Source organism: Cetorhinus maximus, chromosome 1 (genome assembly GCF_964194155.1).
Source record: "Cetorhinus maximus chromosome 1, sCetMax3.hap1.1, whole genome shotgun sequence".
NCBI classification, from domain to species: domain Eukaryota; kingdom Metazoa; phylum Chordata; class Chondrichthyes; order Lamniformes; family Cetorhinidae; genus Cetorhinus; species Cetorhinus maximus.
In genome coordinates, this window is record NC_135879.1 from 146,065,026 (window position 1) to 146,085,020 (window position 19,995).

Consider the following 19,995-nt stretch of genomic DNA (forward strand, 5'->3'; position numbering starts at 1 on the left):
TCAGGATTCGGTGACTGGATCCCAACCTGATCTTACTCCCACTCCCAATTTTAAACTGCAGAAATCAGGCTATGGATGATGCTCCTCCAACTCCAAAATGAATAATAGGGAGCTAATTAACATAACTAGTGCAGTGATTTAAATTTCAAAGTAAGTGAGGGGTGGGGTGGTCCGGTCTATGGTATTCCTGGCAGCTGATTTGAGAAGTTACTGATTCTGCAAGGTAAATTACTCTTTCAGCACTTCTTGTGGGCTAGGAGGAGCAAGAACCTGAACAGGTGATCCTGAAAAATCTTGACAATCAAAAACATTTGGTTTAACAAAAAATGGTGTGTGATGCATCTCCTATACTACAGGAAAGTGGAGGAAGGAAGGTTATCATGAGTTAACATCACATGACAATCCCTCACCTATTCCCTTTTTGAAATGTGCCTGTTTAAAAATCTACTGAAGCATGGAAAATGCTGCAAGCGAAAAAGAATCAACCGTATAGTTAACTGATATAAAATCATTAAAATCATCCTGCTGTTTCATAAAGCAAGAAGAGCTTTGTTTAGACAAAAATTCCAATTCTACCTGATTGCTCAGTGATGCCCTTCTCTGGGGAGTCATTTCATGACCATATGCTATTTTCGGTTGTGGAGGTGTGCATGTAGTCAGTTGCTTTGTGGGTGTTGCTATTGAAATGAAAATAGGATTAAAAAAATTAAGAATCAAAATACAACAAATAGTGTAGAATGATTTAATGCTCAAAAAATAACTAGAACTCACAAGCAGAACATACCAAAAAATTTACAATCTTAGCTGTTTTCATCCATTAACAATCAATGGAAAGCAACTTTCTATCATTGTGCAGTTTCTCCATTACTTACAAGGAAGGGAGGCAAAGGATACTAGAGTCCAGCCTATATGCAAGGGTGGAAAGATGTTAGTGAAGAGTTAGAACGTAGGTACAGGAGTAAGTCGATCAGCTCCTCCACGTACCACTATTTAGTTAAACCATGATTAATTTGTACCTCAATTCTAGTTACGCACCTTTGATCCATATTTTTTAATAACCTTAAGTAACAAAAATCTACTTAATGCAGTTTTGAATTGTTCCAACTGACAGTTTTTGAGGTAAAGTGATCCAGATTTCCACTACTACTTATGTGAGGAAGTGCTTCCTGGCATCACCACTGATTAGCCTAGATCCAATTTTAAGTCCCTTGTTCTGGACCCCCCAATCAGAGGAAATAGTTTCTCATTTTCTATCCTATCAAATCTTTTAGTCATCTTAAACTCCTCAATTATATCACTCTTAAATCTTCTATATTTAAGGGAATACAAGTCTAGCCTATGCAACCTTTCTTACAGTTTAACTTTTCTCGTCTTGAGTGTTACCAGGTTCAATAGAAAGCAAGAAATAACTTGCATTTATATAGCACCTGTCACATTCTTAAGCTGACCCAAAACATTTTAAAGACAACATAGTACTTTTGAAATGCATAGCACATTATTTTGTAGACAGAAAAGGTAAATAGGGAGGTAGCAAAGGCTTTAAACTAGTAAGACGAGAGGGAAAGACAGAAAATGAAATCAGCCTAAATATAAACAAAACAGGAAAGGAGAGCATAGTTTATTCTTTCCTAAGTGAGGACTTAGATGGTTAGGGGATAAATTGAAATAGGGAATAACAGTGGAAGGGAATGATTAAAACTAAAGTAGGAGGAACTGCTAGTAAAAACAAGTTAAACTGTTTGTTCAGCAATGCAGTGTCCACAATAAAACAGAGAAACTAAAAGCAACAATTGCAAGGAACCAGATATAGAAAGGATTACTAAGACATGGCTACAGAAAAATCAGGATGAGGAATTCAACATTGCAAGGTATAATGTGTTTGGGACACCACCACCTGCAAGCTCACCTCCAAGTCATATATCATTCTAACTTGGAACTAATTTGCCTCTCCTTCACTATCGCTATGGGTCAAAATCCTTGAACTTGCTCCCTAACGGTACTGTGGGTGTACCCACACAAGGGCTGTGCTGGTTTGAGAACACAGCTCACCATCACCTTCTCAAGGGCAATTACGGATAGGCAATAAGTGCTGCTTTGCCAGCAACATTCATATCCCACAAAGGAATGAAAAAAGTGAGGGTAAAAGGAGAGGTGGAGCAGCAGTTATTTGTTAGGGCGAAAGTAATGGCAGTAGAAAAAGGTGACATGGCTATCAGCCACTCAGAAATAGAATCTATATGGATAATGATAAAGGATAATGAAGGATCAACCACACGAATAGGGGTAGTTTACATGCCACCTATTAGTGGAACGGATGTGTAGATGACATATATTAATGAATCAAGGAAAGGAGTGAAAAACATAGAATAATAATAGAAAGTGCTGGAGAAAACTTAGGTCTGACAGCATTTGTGGAAAGAAAATTGAGTTAATGTTTCAAGTCCAACATGGCTTCTTCAGAACGCCAAATCAGGGGGAAAAAAATGATTTTGCAGGGCAGAGAACAGAACTTCAAAAAATAAAACGGACAACAATATTGGCAAACAATCATGGAGAACAGCAACAGGAAACATATAAAATGGTGCTCAACAGAGACCAGGGTCAGAATTTTGCCCTTGTCGGGCGGGCTTGGCAGGGGCTGATCAGGAAGCCGGCCACCGTCCGCAATTGGGGCTGGACTGCGATTTCACGCTGGCGGGCCAATTAAGGCTCTCCCAGTGTGAAACACGAGTGGCAGCACTCAGCGGGCGGGGGGAGGAGGACAAGCAGGGCAAGTGTGAACTTCGTGCATGCGCGCTTGATAATCTCCCTGAGACACAGAGCTGCCTCAGGGAGACAAAGAATTTTCAAAAAAAAGACTAAAAATATGAAATATGTAATAACACACGTCTCCTCACGTGACTCTGTCACATGAGCTATTAATTAAATTTTAAATTTTTTACTTTTATTTGTTTTAGGAAACTTCATACCATCCGTGGATGAGGTTTCCTAAAAAGTGCATAGGCTGCTTGGCCTTTTTGCCTGCCCGCCAACCGTAAGGTTGGAGGGGCAGCAAAAAACGTCAGTCAGTGGAGACTTTAATGGCCTTAACAGGCCTTTTAACTGTCAGTGGGCATGTGCCCGCTGACCAAAATATCACGCGACTGTGTGTTGACATTGGGACGCTCGCCCGACATCCTGCGTCATTTTATGCTTGAGCAGGTCGGGCGTGTGCCCCCCGCCGAGGTAAATATTTTGCCCCAGGAAAAATATAATCTGCTAAAAACAAGAGGGATAAAAGGCCCCTGAGGTAGTAACCACACGTAGAAGAATGGACAAAAAGAGGACCAGGAGGTAGTCAGTAGCATCTAGAAGAGCTGGTGAAAAGTGCACCTGGAGGCAGCCAGTAGCATCTAGAAGACTGGGCAAAAAGAGGACCCGGAGGCTGTCAGCAGCACCTAGAAGAGCTATCCAATCCAGGTTAGTCTGTGGCTCCACGGCGGAGTGGCCACATACTGAGAGAAATCAAAGTCTGACATAACATGAAAACAGGTGAGTGATTGGATAGTAAATAATTTGCTCACTTATCTTCAAAACTCATGTCATTTATTAGTAATTGTAAGGTTTTATTAGTTGTCGTGAGGCTTACTAGCAGTAGTAAAGGTTATTGGGAGTAGCAGTATTTATTAATTCTAAATTAATTAAAAAATAAATTAACACTAATAAAGATGGCAGGGCAGGTGATGCGGGTGCTCCTGGATATCAGTGTGATCCAGGGCAAACACATTTGCAGTAAGTGTCTGCAGCTTGAGAAGCTTCGGCTCAGAATTCGTTGAGCTGGAGGCCGATTGCAGACGCTGCAACACATCAGGGAGCGAGAATGTTACCTGGACACTTTGTACCAAGAGGCAGTCACACCCCTCATGATAGGGTCTTCTAATTTGTTTAGGGATAGGAGGCTGTGACCGCAAATGAGGCAGGTATGGGGACCCAGAAGTTAGAAGTGGAAGAGCCTTGGCTTTTGCAATTGTCCAACAGGTTCAAGGTTCTTGCAGCCTGTATGGATGAAAGCACTGGATGCAGAGTGGTACAGGAAGCAATTCAAGCGGCATGGTGTTCATAAAATATGTAATGGAAGTTGGGGACAGTATAGTCAGGGGGATATATATAGTTTTTTTTTATTCATTTACAGGATGTGGGATTTGCTGGCAAGCATTCATTGCCCATCCCCAGTTGCCCTTGAGAAGGTGGTAGTCAGCTGCCTTCTTGAGCCACTGCAGTCCATGTGGTGTAGGTACACCCACAGTGCTGTTAGGATGGGACTTCCATGATTTTGACCCAGCGACAGTGAAGGAACGGTGATATATTTCCAAGTCAGGACGGTGAGTGACTTAGAGGGGAACTTCCAGGTGATGGTGTTCCCATATATCTGCTGCCCTTGTCCTTCTGGATGGTAGTGGTTGTGGGTTTGGAAGGTGCTGTCTAAGGAGCCTTGATGAATTCCTGCACTGCATCTTGTAGATGGTACACATTGCTCTTACTGTGCGTTGGTGGTAGAAGGAGTGAATGTTTGTGGATATGGTGCTAATCAAGTGGGCTGCTTTGTCCTAGATGGTGTCAAGCTTTTTGAGTGTTGTGGGAGTTCACGCACCAAGCGGAGTATTCCATCACACTCCTGACTTGTGCCTTCTCGATGGGGGACAGGCTTTTGGGAGTCAGGAGGTGGGTTACTCGCCACAGGATTCCTAGCCTCTGATCTACTCTTGTAGCCACAGTATTTATATGGCTAGTCCAGTTCAGTTTCTGGTCAATGGTAACCCCCAGGATGTTGATAGTGGGGATTCAGTGATGGCAATGCCATTGAACATTCAAGGGGCAATGGTTAGATTCTCTCTTGTTGGAGATGGTCATTGCCTGGCACTTGGGTGGCACTAATGTTACTTGCCACTTGTCCTCCCAAGCCTGGATATTGTCCAGGTCTTGCTGCATTTGGACATGGACTGCTTCGGTATCTGAGGAGTCATGAATGGTGCTGAACATTGTGCAATCATCAGCGAACACCCCACTTCTGACCTTATGATGGAAGGAAGGATGAAGCAGCTGAAGATGGTTGGGCTGAGGACACCATCCTGAGGAAATCCTGCAGCGATGTGCTGGAGCTGAGTTGACTGACCTCCAACAACGACAATCATCTTCCTTTGTGCTAGGTATGACTCCAACTAGTAGAGAGTTTTCTCCCTGATTCCTATTGACTCCAATTTTGCTAGGGCTCCTTGATGCCACACTCAGTCAAATGCGGCCTTGATGTCAAGGGCAGTCACTCTCACCTCACCTCGGGAGTTCAGCTCTTTTATCCACGTTTAAACCAAGGCCGTAATGAGGTCAGGAGCTGAATGGCCCTGGTGGAACCCAAACTGGGTGTCAGTGAGCAGGTTGTTGCTAAGTGCCACTTGATAGCACTGCTGATGACTCCTTCCATTACTTTACTGATGATCGAGAGGGGCGGTAATTGGCTGGGTTGGATTTGTCCTGCTTTTTGTTTACAGGACAACCTGGGCAATTTTCCACATAGCCAGGTAGATGTCAGTGTTGTAGCTGTACTGGAACAGCTTGGCTAGGGGCGCAGCAAGTTCTGGAGCACAAGTCTATTGCTGGAATATTGTCAGGACCCATTGCCTTTGCAGTATCCAGTGCCTTCAGCCATTTCTTGATATCACGTGGTGTGACTCGAAATGGCTGAAGACTGGCATCTGTGATGCTGGGCATCTCCGGAGGAGGCCGAGATGGATCATCCACTTGGCACTTATCGCTGAAGATTGTAGCAAATGCTTCAGCCTTATCTTTTTCACCTTTACCCCTTTTATCTCTCATTTCTCTGAGACAAGTTGTCTCTATTAGACTTTCCCCAGTTTTATTAAATCATTTGCACACACGCGCACACACAATCAGCCCCTTTACAGAATGACACAATATTCCCCCAAAATATTTTTTAAAAAACATCCACCCTCTGCAATTGAGAATGGGAGTCTCGATGGCTGTGTTGCCTGCCTGGTGTCAGGGTTTGGGACATCTGCCCTGGCCTGGAGAGAAACTTGCAGTGGGAGGGGGAGGATCCAGTGGTTGTGGTCCACGTGGGTACCAATGACATAAGTAAAACTAGGAAAGAGGTTCTGCTGAGAGAGTATGAGAAGTAAGGGACTAAATTAAAAAGCAGAACCTCAAAGGTAATAATCTGTGGATTACTACCTGAGCCACCAGAAAACTGATGAAGGGTAAATTAAATTAGGGAGTTAAATGTATGGCTCAAAGATTGATGTGAGATAAATGGGTTTAGATTCATGGGGCACTATCGCCAGTACTGTGAAGGCTGTACCTTTGGAATGGTCTTTACCTGTGCTCGCACGGTTGTTCTGGCAAGTTGTATAACTAGGGTGGTAGAGCGGGTTTTAAACTAAATAGCGGGGGTGAGGATCGAGTTTGGGAACATACAAAATAGGAGAAGTAGGCTATATGGCCCCTCGAGCCTGCTCTGCCATTCAATACGATATTGGCTGATCTGTTGTGTTTTGAGTTCCACATTCCCATCTATCCCCAATAACCTTTGATTCCCTTGCCTAACAAGAATATATCTACAACAAAGAAGGGTCATATGGACCCGAAACGTCGACTCTTTTCTTCTCCACCGATGCTGCCAGACCTGCTGAGTTTTTCCAGGTAATTCTGTTTTTGTTTTGGATTTCCAGCATCCGCAGTAGTTTTTTGTTTTTAAGAATATATCTACCTCTGCTTTAAAAATATTCAGTGATCCCCACTTCCACTGCCTTCTGAGGCAGAGAGTTCAAAGTCGCACAACCCTCAGAGAAAAAATTTCTCCTCATCCCTGTCCTAAAAGGGTGACCCCTAATTTTAAAACAGTGCTCCCCAGTTCTGGACTCACCCACAAGAGGAATCATCCTTTCCACATCCACCTTGTCAAGGCCGTTCAGGTTCTTATATACTTCAATGAAGTCAACCCTCCCTCTTCTAAACTCCAGTGGAAACAAACCCAGCCTGTCCGACTTATCTTCATAACCCGCTCATTCCACGTATCAATTGTGTAAGCCTCCTCTGAACTGCCTCTAATGCCTCCAAGATGTGATAAATTGAACAGAGAAGGCAAGAGAGCAAGTTATGAATAAGGAAATGATGGTCAGAGCGTGGCAGGAAGGGACAGAGCATACAAACAGTGCACCAACAGATAAGGCTAGAGGTTACAAAAATAGTAAAAAAAACAGAACTAAAGGCTCTGCATCTGAATGCATGTAGCTGATGAATTGGCAGCACAAATAAAAATGAATTTTGAGGATGGATTTTTAAAAATACTTTGGGGGAATATTGTGTCATTCTGTAAAGGAGGGTGTGTGTATGTGTGTGTGTGTATAAATGATTTAATTAAACTGGGGAAAGGTTAATAGAGACAACTTGTCTGGGAGAGTTGAAAGATAAAAGGGGTAAAAGTGCTAAATGCATGCATTTGTAATGAGAAGCTATGCTAAAGTGGATTTATAAGTAAATAGGTTAGGTTTAGAAATTTGCATAGATAGAGACGTGGCTTTTCAGGTGTTAAATTTCAAAGGGGAGTAAGGGACGCAACTTGCAAAGGTTTCATGATTAAACAAGGGAAGGTGATTAAATTTCATTTGACCAAAAAGGGGAGGCAAAGGAAAACATGAACGATTTTTATTATTTTGGAAAAGTTGAGGTCAAAGAGGTGCTGAGGACAATGGAATCAAAGATGAAAGGGTAAATGAATATTTAATGAAGGATATCGAGCTGAGTTGTGTTGGCTGTGTGGGGGAGATATTCTGGAACCAGCTCTGTGCTGTGAAGTGTGAAGCAGCCATCCAGAAACCAAAAAAATCTTCATCACACAAAGCAGTCTTGTTCCTGAATATTCTTGGGTTTCCACAGCAGAGTGGAAGAGAGTGAGAAGTCATGTGGTATACCTTTACTAAAGTGACAGCTGTTTTGCCTTGGGTAATATGACTGGATTTTTTAGAGTCAAAAATCTATAAGGGAGTGTTGCTAAGGTGTTTGTCTGAACATGGTTTCTTTTGGGGAGGCTTTGTAAGACTGTTTTAACTGTGTAACTTTAATTTTGTGTGCTTAAGTTTTCTTTTCTTCTTGTTAATAAATCTTTTAATTTTCAAAATCCCAAAAGTGTTACTGGAATTCTATGCTTCTGGGATCAGTAGGTTTCTCCTCATTTTCAGAATATAAAAAAAAGGTTACGATCAGTAAGACAAGTTTTCCTCTGGGATTTGACTTGCTCAGCAAATAACATCTGCTGCGGTCGTAACAATATGTAAGATCTGATTGCCATTATGGAGACATAGCTGCAAGATGACAAAGACTGGGACCTGAATATTCAAGGGTACATGACATTTAGGAAGGATAGGAAGCTAGGGGAAGGTGGAGGGATAGCTCTGTTAATTAAGGATGGCATTGGTACAACACAGAGGCATGACCTTAGTTCTGGAGATCAAGATGTAGAATCAGTTTGGGTGGATATGAGAAATACTAAAGGAAAGAAATCACTTGTGGGGTGGTTTATACCCAAACAGTAACCATACTGTAGAATGGTGTATACAGGAAGAAATAACGGAAGCTTGTGAAAAAAGTATGGTGATAATCATGGGTGAATTAAAACTACATATAGATTGAATAAGTTAGATTGGCAAAGTTACTTTGGATGACGAGTTCATAGAGTGTTTTCTTAGAGCAGCATGTTCTAGCAACAATCAGAGAGCATGCTTTACTAGATCTGGTAATGTGCAATGAGACAGGATTAACAACCTCATAGTGAAGGTGCCCCTAGGTAGCAGTGGTCACAATATGACTGAATTTTGCATTCAGTTTGAGGGAGAGAATTGGATTTAAGACTAGCGTTTTAAACTTAGTAAGGGCAATTATGAAGGCATGAAGATAGCTAAAGTGAACTCAGAAATTAGGTTAAGGAATAGGTCAGTAGAGATGCTGTGGCAGGCATTTAAGCAGATATTTCAGAATAGTCAGGAAAGATAGATTCCTGTGAGAAAGAAGAACTCCAAGGGAAGGATGCCCCATCCGTGGCTAACCAAGGAAGTTAAAAATAGAATCAAATTGAAAGAAAAAGCATATAATTCCGCAAAGATGAGTGGAAGGTCAGAAGATTGGACAGAATATGAAAAACAGCAAAGAATGACTAAAAGATTAATAAGGAAGGAGAACTTAGAGTACGGTCCTCTGGAGGGTGAGAATGGGGAATTAATAATGGAAAATAAGGAAATGGCGAATAAATGGAACGGGTATTTTTGTCTGTCTTCACTGTAGAGGATATAAATAACATCCTAGAAATAATTGTGAATCAGGAAGTGAAAGGAAGAGAGGAACTTAAAATAATTACAATCAATAGGGAAAGGGTACTTAAAAATATTAGAATTAAAAGCTGACAAAGTCCTCAGGTCCTGATGGGCTTCATCCTAGAATCTAAATATAAGTGGCTGTTGAGATAGTAGATGCATTGGTTTTAATTTTCCAAAATTCCCTAGACTCTGGAAAGGTACCATCAGATTGGAAAATAGTTAATGTGACTCCTCCATTCCAAAATGGAGAGAGACAGAAAGCAGGAAACTACAGGCCAGTTAGCTTAACATCTGTTGTGAGGAAATTGCTGAAATCTATTAGAAAGGAGGTTATAGCAGGGCATTTAGAAAATCTCAATGCAATCTGGCAGAGTAAACATGGTTTTGTAAAAGGGAAATTGACTAATTTGTTGGAGCTCTTTGAGGAAGTAACAAGCAATGTAGATAAAGGGCATTTCCAGAAAGCATTTGACGAGGTGCCACATCAAAGGTTGCTATGTAAAATAAGAGCTTATAGCGCAGGGGTAACATTAGCATGGATAAAGGATTGATTGGCTAACAGGAAACAGAGAATAGACAAAAATGGGTCATTTTCAGGTTGGCAAGTTGTGACAAGTGCCACAGTGATCTGTGCTGGGGCCTCAACTATTTACAATTTATATCAATGACTTGGATGACAGGATCAAATGCATGCTTGCTAAATTTGCTGGTCACACAAAGATAGGTAGGAAAGTAAGTTGTGAAGAGGACATACATTTGCAAAGGGACATAGATAGATTAAGAGATTGGAAAGAAATTGTCAGATGGAGTATAACGTGGAAAAATGTGAACTTGTCCACTTTGGCAGGAAGAATAAAAAAGTAGCATAATTTTTAAATGAAGAGAGATTGCAAAACTCTGAGGTACAGAGGAATCTGGGTGTCCTGATACATGAATCACAAAAAGTTAGTATGCAGCTACATCAAGTAATTAGGAAGGCAAACTGAATGTTGTTTATTGCAATGAGAATAGAATATAAAAGTAGGCTAGTTTTGCTCCAGTTGTACAGGACTTTAGTGAGACCACACCTCACCAATACAGTTTTGGCCTCCTTATTTAAGAAAGGGATAAACGTGTTAGAAGCAGTTCAGAGAAGGTTCACTTGACTGATACCTGGGATAAGGGGTGGTTATGTCATGAGGAAAGGTTGGACAAGCTGGGCCTGTATCTATTGGAGTTTAGGAAAATGAGAGGTGATCTTACTGAAACATATAAGATCCTAAGGAGGCTTGAGAGGGTTTTTTCCATTCATTCATGGGGTGTGGGTGTTGCTGGCTAGGCCAGCGTTAATTGCCCATCCCAAACTGCCCTTGAGAAGGTGGTGGTGAGCTGCCCTCTTGAACCGCTGCAGTCCATATGGTGTCAGTACACCCACAGTGCTGTTAGTGAAGGAGTACCAGGGTCTTGCCCCAGCAACAGTGAAGGAATGGCAATATATTTCCAAATCAGGATGGAGAGTGGCTTGGAGGAGAACTTCCAGGAGGTGGTGTTCCCATGTGTTTGCTGCTCTTGTCCTTCAAGATGGTAGCAGTCATGGGTTTGGCAGGTACTGTCTAAGGAGCCTTAGTGAAGTCCTGCCTCTTGACTGAGATGAATATCCTCATAGGGAGATTTGCTGGTGCTGTTGTGGGGATTTAAACTAGATTGCCAGGGAGCTGGGAACCTGACAACAAATTCAGAGCAGGGAACAGGAGATGGAGAATTAGTGAGTGATGCTGAAAGATAGAAGAAGCACAGGTAAAAAGTGTACAGCACAGACATTTGGCAGTGTCAAAAGGTGTATATGTAAATGCAAGGAGTATAGCAAACAAAGCTGATGATCTGAGGGCACAGGTAGATACATGGCAGCATGATATCATCTCTATAACAGAAACTTGGCTTAAAGGGCAAAAACGGCAGCTCAACATCCCTGGATATAGAGTTTTCAGGCAGGATAGAGAGGGGGCATAGTAAAGATGGGGGTGTAGCATGATTGGTTAAAAAATCAATTACAGCTGTGGGGAAGGATGATATACTAAATTAAGCCATATTGGTTAATCTCAGAAATAAAAAAGGGGCAGCCACATTGCTAGGAGTGTACTATAGACCCCCAAATAGTGGAAGAGAGTTAGAAAAGCAAATATGTGGGCAAATTTCTGAGTGCAAAAACAATAGGGACTTCAACTACCCTAATAACAATTGCGATACGAACAGTGGGAAGGGCACAGAGGGCACAAAATTCTTCAAGTGCATTCAAGAGAACTTTTTCAGCCAGCAAGTAACAAGCCCAACGGGAGAGGGCACAATTCTAGAGTTAGTCTTAGGAAATGAAGCTGGGCAAGTGGATGAAATGGCAGTGGGGGACCATATTGGAGATAGTGACCATAATAGTTAGATTTAGCATCATTATGGAAAGGACAAGGGTGGAACAGGAGTAAACGTTCTAAATTGGGGGAAGACAAATTTTACAAAGCTGAGAGATGAACTGGAGAAAGTGGACTGGATACAGCTACTAGAAGGGAAAACAGTGTCAGCTCAGTGGGAGGCATTCAAAAGTGAGATTCTATGGGTACAGTGTAGACATGACGCCACAAAGAAAAAAGGTGGTACCGCCAAATCTAGAGCCCCCTCGTAAACCAGAAGCATTCAGGGTAAGATAAAGCAGAAAAAGAAAGCTTGTGACAGTCACATGACAAGTACAGGGGTGAAGTAAATAAGGAAATTAGGAAAGCAAAGACAGGATACAAAAAAATATTGGCAGGTAAAATCAAAGAAAACACAAAGATGCTTTACCAGTACATTAAGAACAACAGAATAACTAAGGAAAGGGTAGGGCCTATCAGAGGTGTATATGGTAACTTGTGCATTGATGGTGAAGATGTGGGCAGGGTTCTCAATGAGGACTTTGTCTTTGTCTTCACCAAGGAGAGGGATGATGCAGAGGAGGAGTGTGAAATATTAGATACAATAAGCATAATGAGAGAGGGAGTACTGGAGGAACTGACATCCTAGAAGGTGGATAAATCACAAGGGCAGGATGGATTGTATCCCAGGTTGTTAAAGGAAGCCAGGGAGGAAATAGCGGATGCTTGGAGGATCATTTTCCAATCCTCACTAGATACAAGTGAGGTACCAGAGGAATGGAGATCTGCGAACATTGTATCAATATTTAAAAAGGGTGCGAGGGATAGGCCAGACAGTCTGATTTTGATGGTGGGCAAATTATTGGAATCAAATCTGAGAGACAGGATAAACTGTCACTTAGAAAGGAACAGATTGATCAGGGATAGTCAGCATGGTTTTGTTAGGGGAAGATCGTGTCTTACTAACTTAATCAATTTTTTTGAGGAAGTAGCAAGGGGATTGATGATGGCAGTGCAGTGGATGTTGTTTACATGGATTTTAGTAAGGCAAGGTCCCACATGGCAGACTAGTCAAAAAGTGAGATTATGCGGGATACAGAGGAAGGTGGCGAGTTGGATCCAAAATTGGATCAGCAACAGGAAAAAAAGGGTAATGGTCAACGGATGTTTTTATGAATGGAAAGTCATTTCCAGTGGCGTTCCACAGGGCTCAGTGTTGGGGCTCTTGCTGTTTGTTGTATATATTAATGATTTGAACTCAAATGTGGGAGGCATGATTGAGAAATTTGCAGATAACACAAATATTGGCCTTGTAGTTGATAGTGAAAAGGATAGCTGTTGTCTCCAGAATTATATCAATGGTTTGGTTTAGTGGGCAGAAAAGTAGCAAGTGGAATTTGAACCGGAAAAGTGTGAGGTAATGCAGTTGGGGAGGGAAAATAAAGCAAGGGAATACAGTACTCAATAAACGGGAGGATATTGAAAGGGGTTAAGGAAGTGAGGGGCCTTGGAGTGCATGGCCACAGGAGCCTGAAGGTGGCAGGACAGGTGGATAAGGTAGTAAAGAAAGCATATGGAATGCTTTCCTTTATTGGGCAAGGTATTGAATACAAAAGCAGGGATATAATGATGGAACTGTATAAAACTCTGGTTAGGCCACAACTGGAATTTTGAGTACAGTTCTGGTCACCATATTACAGGAAGGACATAGTTGCTCTGGAGAGAGTACAGAGGAGGTTTACAAGAATGTTGCCAGGCTTGAAAACTGCAGCTATGATTGGGGTTGTTTTCCTTAAAACAGGGGAGGCTGAGGGGTGGCCAAATTGCGGTGTACAAAGCTGAGGGGCCTAGATAGGGTAGATGGGAAAGATCTGATTCTCCTAGCTGAGGGGTGAATTAGCAGAGGGTATAGATTTAAATTGATTGGTAGAAGGATTAAAGGGGAGATGAGGAAAAACGTTTTCACCCAGAGGGTGTTGGGCATCTGGAATTCACTGCCCAAATCGGTGGTTGAGACTGAAATGCTCAACTCATTTAAAAGGTACCTGGATATGCATCTGAAGTGCTGTAACCTGCAAGGCTACAGACCAGGTGCTGGAAAGTGGGATTAAAAATGAGTGGTTAGTTTCATTTTTCTCTTTATTTTGGCCGGCACAGACAAGATGGGCTGAATGGCTTCTTTCTGCACCATAATGTTTCTATGGTTCTTTGGTTGTAGATAGTACACATTGATGCCACTGTGCGTCGGTGATGGAGGGAATGAATGTTTGTGCAAGGGGTGCCAATCAAGCAGGCTGCTTTGTCCTGGATGGTGTCCAGCTTCTTGAGTGTTGTTGGAGCTGCACTTGTCCAGGCAAGTGGAGAGTATGCCATCACCTTCTGACTTGTGCCTTGTAGATGGTGGACAAGCTTTGGGGAGTCAGGAGGTGAGTTACTTGCTGCAGGATTCCTAGCCTCTGACCTGCTCTTGGTATGTGTTGAGTCCAATTCAGTTTCTGGTCAATGGTAACCCCCAGGATATTGATGGTGGGGGATTCAGCAATGGTAATGCCATTGAATGTCAAGAGGCAATGGTTAGGTTCTCTTTTGTTGGAGCTGGTCATTGCCTAGCACTTGGTGTGGCGCGAATGTTACTTGCCACTTGTCAGCCCAAGTCTGGATATCGTCCAGGTCTTGCTGCATTTGGTCATGGACTACTTCAGTATCTGAGGAGTCATGGTGCTGAACATTATGCAAACATCAATGAACATCCCCACTTCTCACCTTATGATGAAAAGAAAGTAATTGGTGAAGCAGCTACAGATGGTTGGGCCTAGGACATTACCCTGAGGAACTCCTGCAATGATATCCTGGAGCTGAGATGATTGCCCTCCAACAACCACAACCATCTTTCTTTGTGCTAGGTATGATGAAACTAAGGGACGCAGTTTAAAAATAAGAGGTTTCCCATTTAAGATGGAGGTGAGCAGAAATTTCTTTTCTCGGAAGGTGCTGAATCTTTGGAACTTTCTTCCTCAGAGATGGCGGATGCAGGGTCATTGAATATTTTTGAGGCAGAGATAGATAGATTTTTGACTAACAAGTGAGAGTTAAGGTTTATCTGGGGTATGCGGAGGCCACAATCAGATCAGTCATGATCTTGTTGAATGGCGGAGCAGGCTTGAGGGGCCAAATGGCGTATTCCTGCTCTTAATTCATATGTTTGTATGTTCATATGTTCGTTTAATAAGAACAAACTGTTATGGTCAGGGTGAGAGAGAATTGCTGAAATCTCTGTCCCATTCCCAACTGTGCATAATTAGTGACTTTTTGAGAGGAAGAGCTGTGTGTGCTTTTTAATCCCTGAGGGTGTGGATGATTTGAATAACCGGCAGCAGGCTTTTCATGCATTTAAACAAAGAAAGATGATTGTTAATTTAAGCACTCACCTCAAAATCAAACGCTATGCCACCCATTCACTCAATCACACACAAACACTTTTCAAGGAAAGTACTATTGGAGAGAATAATGAACTTTTTTAGGTTATAAAAGAAAAGGAATAGTTCGTAATCAAGACATTGTCTGGTTTTGGATGAAGTATGCTGCAGGCCTAATGGAATGTTTTCTTCACACCTGAAGTGCAGTTTAGGTGATATAAGAACAAAAAATGCCGGAAATAGTTGGCAGGTCTGGCAGCATCTGTGGGGAGAAACAGTTAATGTCTCAGGTGTTAGGAAAAAGAGATAGTTTAAGTAAGCTATATGTGTATTTGGGTGTGTTAGGAATAAGGCATATCTTTAAGTTCAATTTATAATGGAATGCTATCCTTTATTACGAGAGGGGTTGAACATAAAAGTAAGGGTGTTATGCTTCAATTATACAGGGCATTGGTGAGACCGCACCTTGAATACTGTGCGCAGTTTTGATCTCCTTATTTAAGGAAGGATGTAAATGCATTGGAGGCAGTTCAAAGGAGGTTTATTAGATCGGTACCTGGAATGACTGGGTTGTGTTATGAGGAAAGGTTGGATACTGGGTTTGTTTCCACTGGAGTTTAGAAGAGTGAGGGGTGATTTGATTGAAGTATACAAGATCCTGAACGGCCTGGACAAGGTAGAAGTTGAAAGGATGTTTCCTCTTGTGGGTGAGTCCAGAACTAGGGGGCACTGTTTTAAAATTAGGGGTCGCCCTTTTAGGACAGAGATGAGGAGAATTTTTTTTCTCTGAGGGTTCTGAGACTTTGGAACTCTGCCTCAGAAGGTGAAGGGGTCATTGAATATTTTTAAGACAGAGGTAGATGGATTCTTGTTAGGCTAGGGAAACAAAGGTTATTGGGGTTAGATGGGAATGTGGAAATTGAAAGACAAGATCAGCCATTGAATGGCGGAGCAGGCTCGATGGGCCAGATGGTCTACTCCTGTTCCTGTTTTTTATGTTCTTATGATTTTCTATTTGTGGGTCAAAACCTGGGATCTAGTTTCATTTTTGAGTGGAGACAACAGGTGTAAAGCTCTCTTTCTATACCTGCATTTCTAAGTTTGGTTTTATTCATTCAAGGGATGTGGGCTTCGCTGGCTGAGCCAGCATTTACTGCCCATCCCGAATTGCCCTTGAGAAGGTGGTGGTGAGCCACATTCTTGAACCGCTGCAGTCCATACTGAGATTTTTACAAGGAGTGTTAAAGCCAACAAGAGTAGAGAAAAACTGTGCTGTTGCCTCACAACAGGAGACCCCACAGAGACAGAAGAGCAGTTGCAGTTCAGTTGAAAGCAGTTGCAGCATAGGAGGGACAGGTGGCAAGTGTCAAACTGAAGTTGAAGCCAGCTGCCAGGGGTAGCTGGACAGGTGAGAAAACTGCAGAAGTAGGTTCCAGGAACTACAGAATGAAGTCCGCAAATCCAGGGGAGTGGAACAGGAAAGGTCCCAAGGGGACAGTCTAGTCATAGGACAGGAATCTAGAAGAGGGTCTGTTCTGCGGAAGTGAAAATAAGGAGCAGAGAGGAGGCTACAAGTTTCAAGCTTAACGAGACGAAAGCTGCTAATTACTTTGCTTCAGTATTTATCAGATGGAAGTGACAGCAAATGATAAGATTAGAAACGAGGAGCTGCACTTAAAATAAAAATATTAAATAAACTAATCTAACTTTAAGGGGATAAACACCGGTCTGAATGGATTACATCATTGCCTTTTAAAATAATTTAGGGAAAAGATAACAGAGGTGTTACTAAACACTTTTACTAATTTGTTTAAATAAAGGTGCAGTGCCAGAGGGCTGGTGAATAGCTAACATTATACCTATATTTAAAAAGGGAGATAGATCATGTCCAGGTAACTATGGACCAGTCAGCCTAACTTCAATGGTAGGAAAAATAATAAAATCCCTACTAAAGGAGGACAGAAGAACATCTAGAAACCAAAAACATAATAATCCTGGAAGTTCTGATGGCAACTGCGGCGAATGTTGAGTCATTTGCTGCTGTCACGAATTGGAATCCTGAGGAAGACCAGACCCATGCACAGTTTGGAAGTTTAAACTTCCAATGGGCAGAATTACACTGCCCGGGCCCCTCTGAGATGCCCTATGGATGACAACCTTCCATCTTGTAAGATGATGGTTTGTGCTATGGTGGTCAACTGTGTCAAGTATCACCTGTTGTGGTTCAGAAGCTCCACTCTGGCTTGGCAATCTCTGCTGCATTTGCTGCAGATGGAGACAGTGGGCTGCGAATGTACATGATTTGCTGGTCTCTGTTTTCTCTGGGCCGTCTTATTGGCCAGCTGAGCTTCTCGTTTCCGCTTGCCCTTCCAAACAGTCAGTTTCCAGAGGTCATGGCCGTCAGTTAGCATCGCCCAGTTGTCAGTGTCAATGTCCACCATCTTTATTTCTTGCTTGGTGGTGACCTTGTAGCGGATAGATGCATAGGAGGTGGTGGCCCACTGGTCAATTTCCATACAGAAGGTCTTTGGGTTTACGGCCATCATCCATCTGTGAACATGGCCGAGCCAGTAGAGGAATTGGTGGCTTAGCAATGAGTGTATGCTGATGGAATTAGCACCCTCTGAGTTGGTGACGTTGCCCTGCCAAGAGATGCCAAGGAAACATCTGTGACAGAGAAGCTGGAAACCATTCAGCATTTACTCCTGTCTGGCATGTGTTGTCCAGATCTCACCACTGTAACAGAGAGAGTGCTGTGGACAAGGCTTTGTGACTCACAGGGTAGTGTTCTCGGTCAAGTTGCTGTTTTTCCACATTCTCTTACTCAGCTTGGACATAGCAACTACAGCTTTTGCAAAGTGCGTGCTGATTTCAGCATCAAGTGACAGATTGTTGATGATTGTGGAGCCTAGATTAGTAAAGCTATCAACAACCTCCAGCGTCACATTGTCAACGCTGATAAATGGCGGTATGACAACATCCTGGCTCATGACTTTGGTCTTTTTGATGCTAATGGTCAAACCATATGAACATATGAATTAGGAGCAGGAGCAGGCTATTCAGCCCCTCAAGCCTGCTCTGAGATTTGATAAATTCATGGCTGAGCTATTTGTGGCCTCAACTCTATTTTCCAAACCAAACTCTTGACAGACATGAGAGAATATGTCCAGTTGCTGCTGCAGGTGTTCCTCAGTATGGAACATTAGTGCAGCAGTATGGAATATTTAACCCATGGCAAGCAAGTCAATAACTTCACAGAGCTCCTTCACTGTTGATTTCATATCCACCTCTGCCATGACAGGCAGGCTTTCTATAGTGTCTAGAGCTTCATCAGTGACAGTGTTCTTCCTAGAATACAGCTCAAGGTAGTGTTCCACCTATCTCTCTAACTTTTTATTGCAGTCGGTGTTGACCTTACCTGCCTTTGTTTTCAATGGAGCATTTTCACTTGCTAATGGACCTTTACAATCCCTTCATATATGCCCTTGACATTCCTGGTGTCGAAGGGCATCTGGATATTCTGACAGTTGTAATCATTATTGATGCACTGCCTAGCAGCTTGTTGGACTTTATTTTGAGTGGCTCTTAGTGCAAAGTTTTCTTGCTTCGATATCACTTGTAATTAATGAGAGCGGGTAATGGCTTCAATGGCAGGTTCCACCACAGTGATGTCAGCCTCGAACCAGTCAGCAATTTTCCACTCTTGCTTCCCCTATGCTGAGAGTGCAGTATTGCAGATGTTGCCTTGAGGTATGTTCCATTTTGCTTCTGCACTGTGTGGGAATTTTGGAGAGTGTCTGTTAATTGAGTTGCAGAACTGTTGGTTTCTATCTGGCATGGCACTATTGCTACAAGGATGACATATCTGCTCTGAACAAAAAAACTTCAAGGGTTACATCCTCACCCTAGTGCACACAGGGAGTGAACTGTATCACAGTAAGTACTGTGGTTGCTGCATGTGTTGAGAGAGTCACGTCTAATGATGATCAGATCCAGCTGGTGCCAATGCCTTGATTTTGGATGTCTTCAGGACACCTGGTGGCATGGTTTGTTCTGAAAGAAGATGTTAGTTACACAAAGCTCGTGGTAGCAGCAAAGCTCAAGTCGTCTCTGCCCATTCACATTTATCTTTCCCAGGCCATGATGTCTGAAGTAGGAAGACCATGCCTCATGGCCCACACACACTCTTGCATTGAAATCCCCTTTAAGTAAAGATGCTCTGACTTAGGGATTCTGCTAAAAGCAGTAAGAGGCTTCTCATAGAACTGGTCCTTCACCTCTGTGGTGGAGCACAGATACTCATTGGGTTTACTACCTCTGTTTTTTGAGAAGCAGTTGGAGAGAACACGTTCTGAACCATTTTTTGGGTGGGAGGGGATTCTATTATTGAGAGTAACGAGTTCCTTACAGCAAAGCCTACACCTTGCTCACGTTTTTCCTCTGATCACTTCCCCTGCCAGATGAATGTGTAATGTTTTTGTTTCAGTGATCCGCTCTCAGCAAGCCTGGTCTCTTGTAGGGACACTATGTTGATGTAGGTGTGCCATGTCGATGATCAGTCTATCAGTTTCCATGTAGACCACTGTTATCTTGCACGCGTTATCGACTGGCTGCCAGTCAACTGTCAATCGTGTGCACTTGATCCTGATGTTCCAGCTTGCCAGTTGAAGAGTTGGCACTTTCTTTTTGCTTGTTTCATCTGTTTGCCTGGTGTGATTGATTCCATTCACTTGATGAGCAGAGACTCTAAGCTCCAAGAAATCACTGAAGCATATAGACCTTGGTGGGTCAGCACGGGGGGGTGCAGCCCAAGTTGAGGCGAGTGGTGGCTGACCA

The 19,995-nt window shown here is 42.6% G+C and overlaps 1 protein-coding gene across 2 annotated transcripts in view; it reads right to left on the reverse strand.

Moving 5' to 3' along the window:
• Positions 1-19,995, reverse strand: part of clocka (clock circadian regulator a) — a 136,052-nt gene that overhangs the window by 19,914 nt on the left and 96,143 nt on the right. For both annotated transcript variants that reach the window (XR_013577488.1, XM_078548002.1), the window contains exon 15: positions 577-677. Coding sequence is in view for 1 of the 2 variants with exons in the window: in XM_078548002.1 (XP_078404128.1) it covers positions 577-677 (101 nt within the window). In the remaining variant the exon portion in view is untranslated. The remainder of the gene's footprint in view (positions 1-576; positions 678-19,995) is intronic.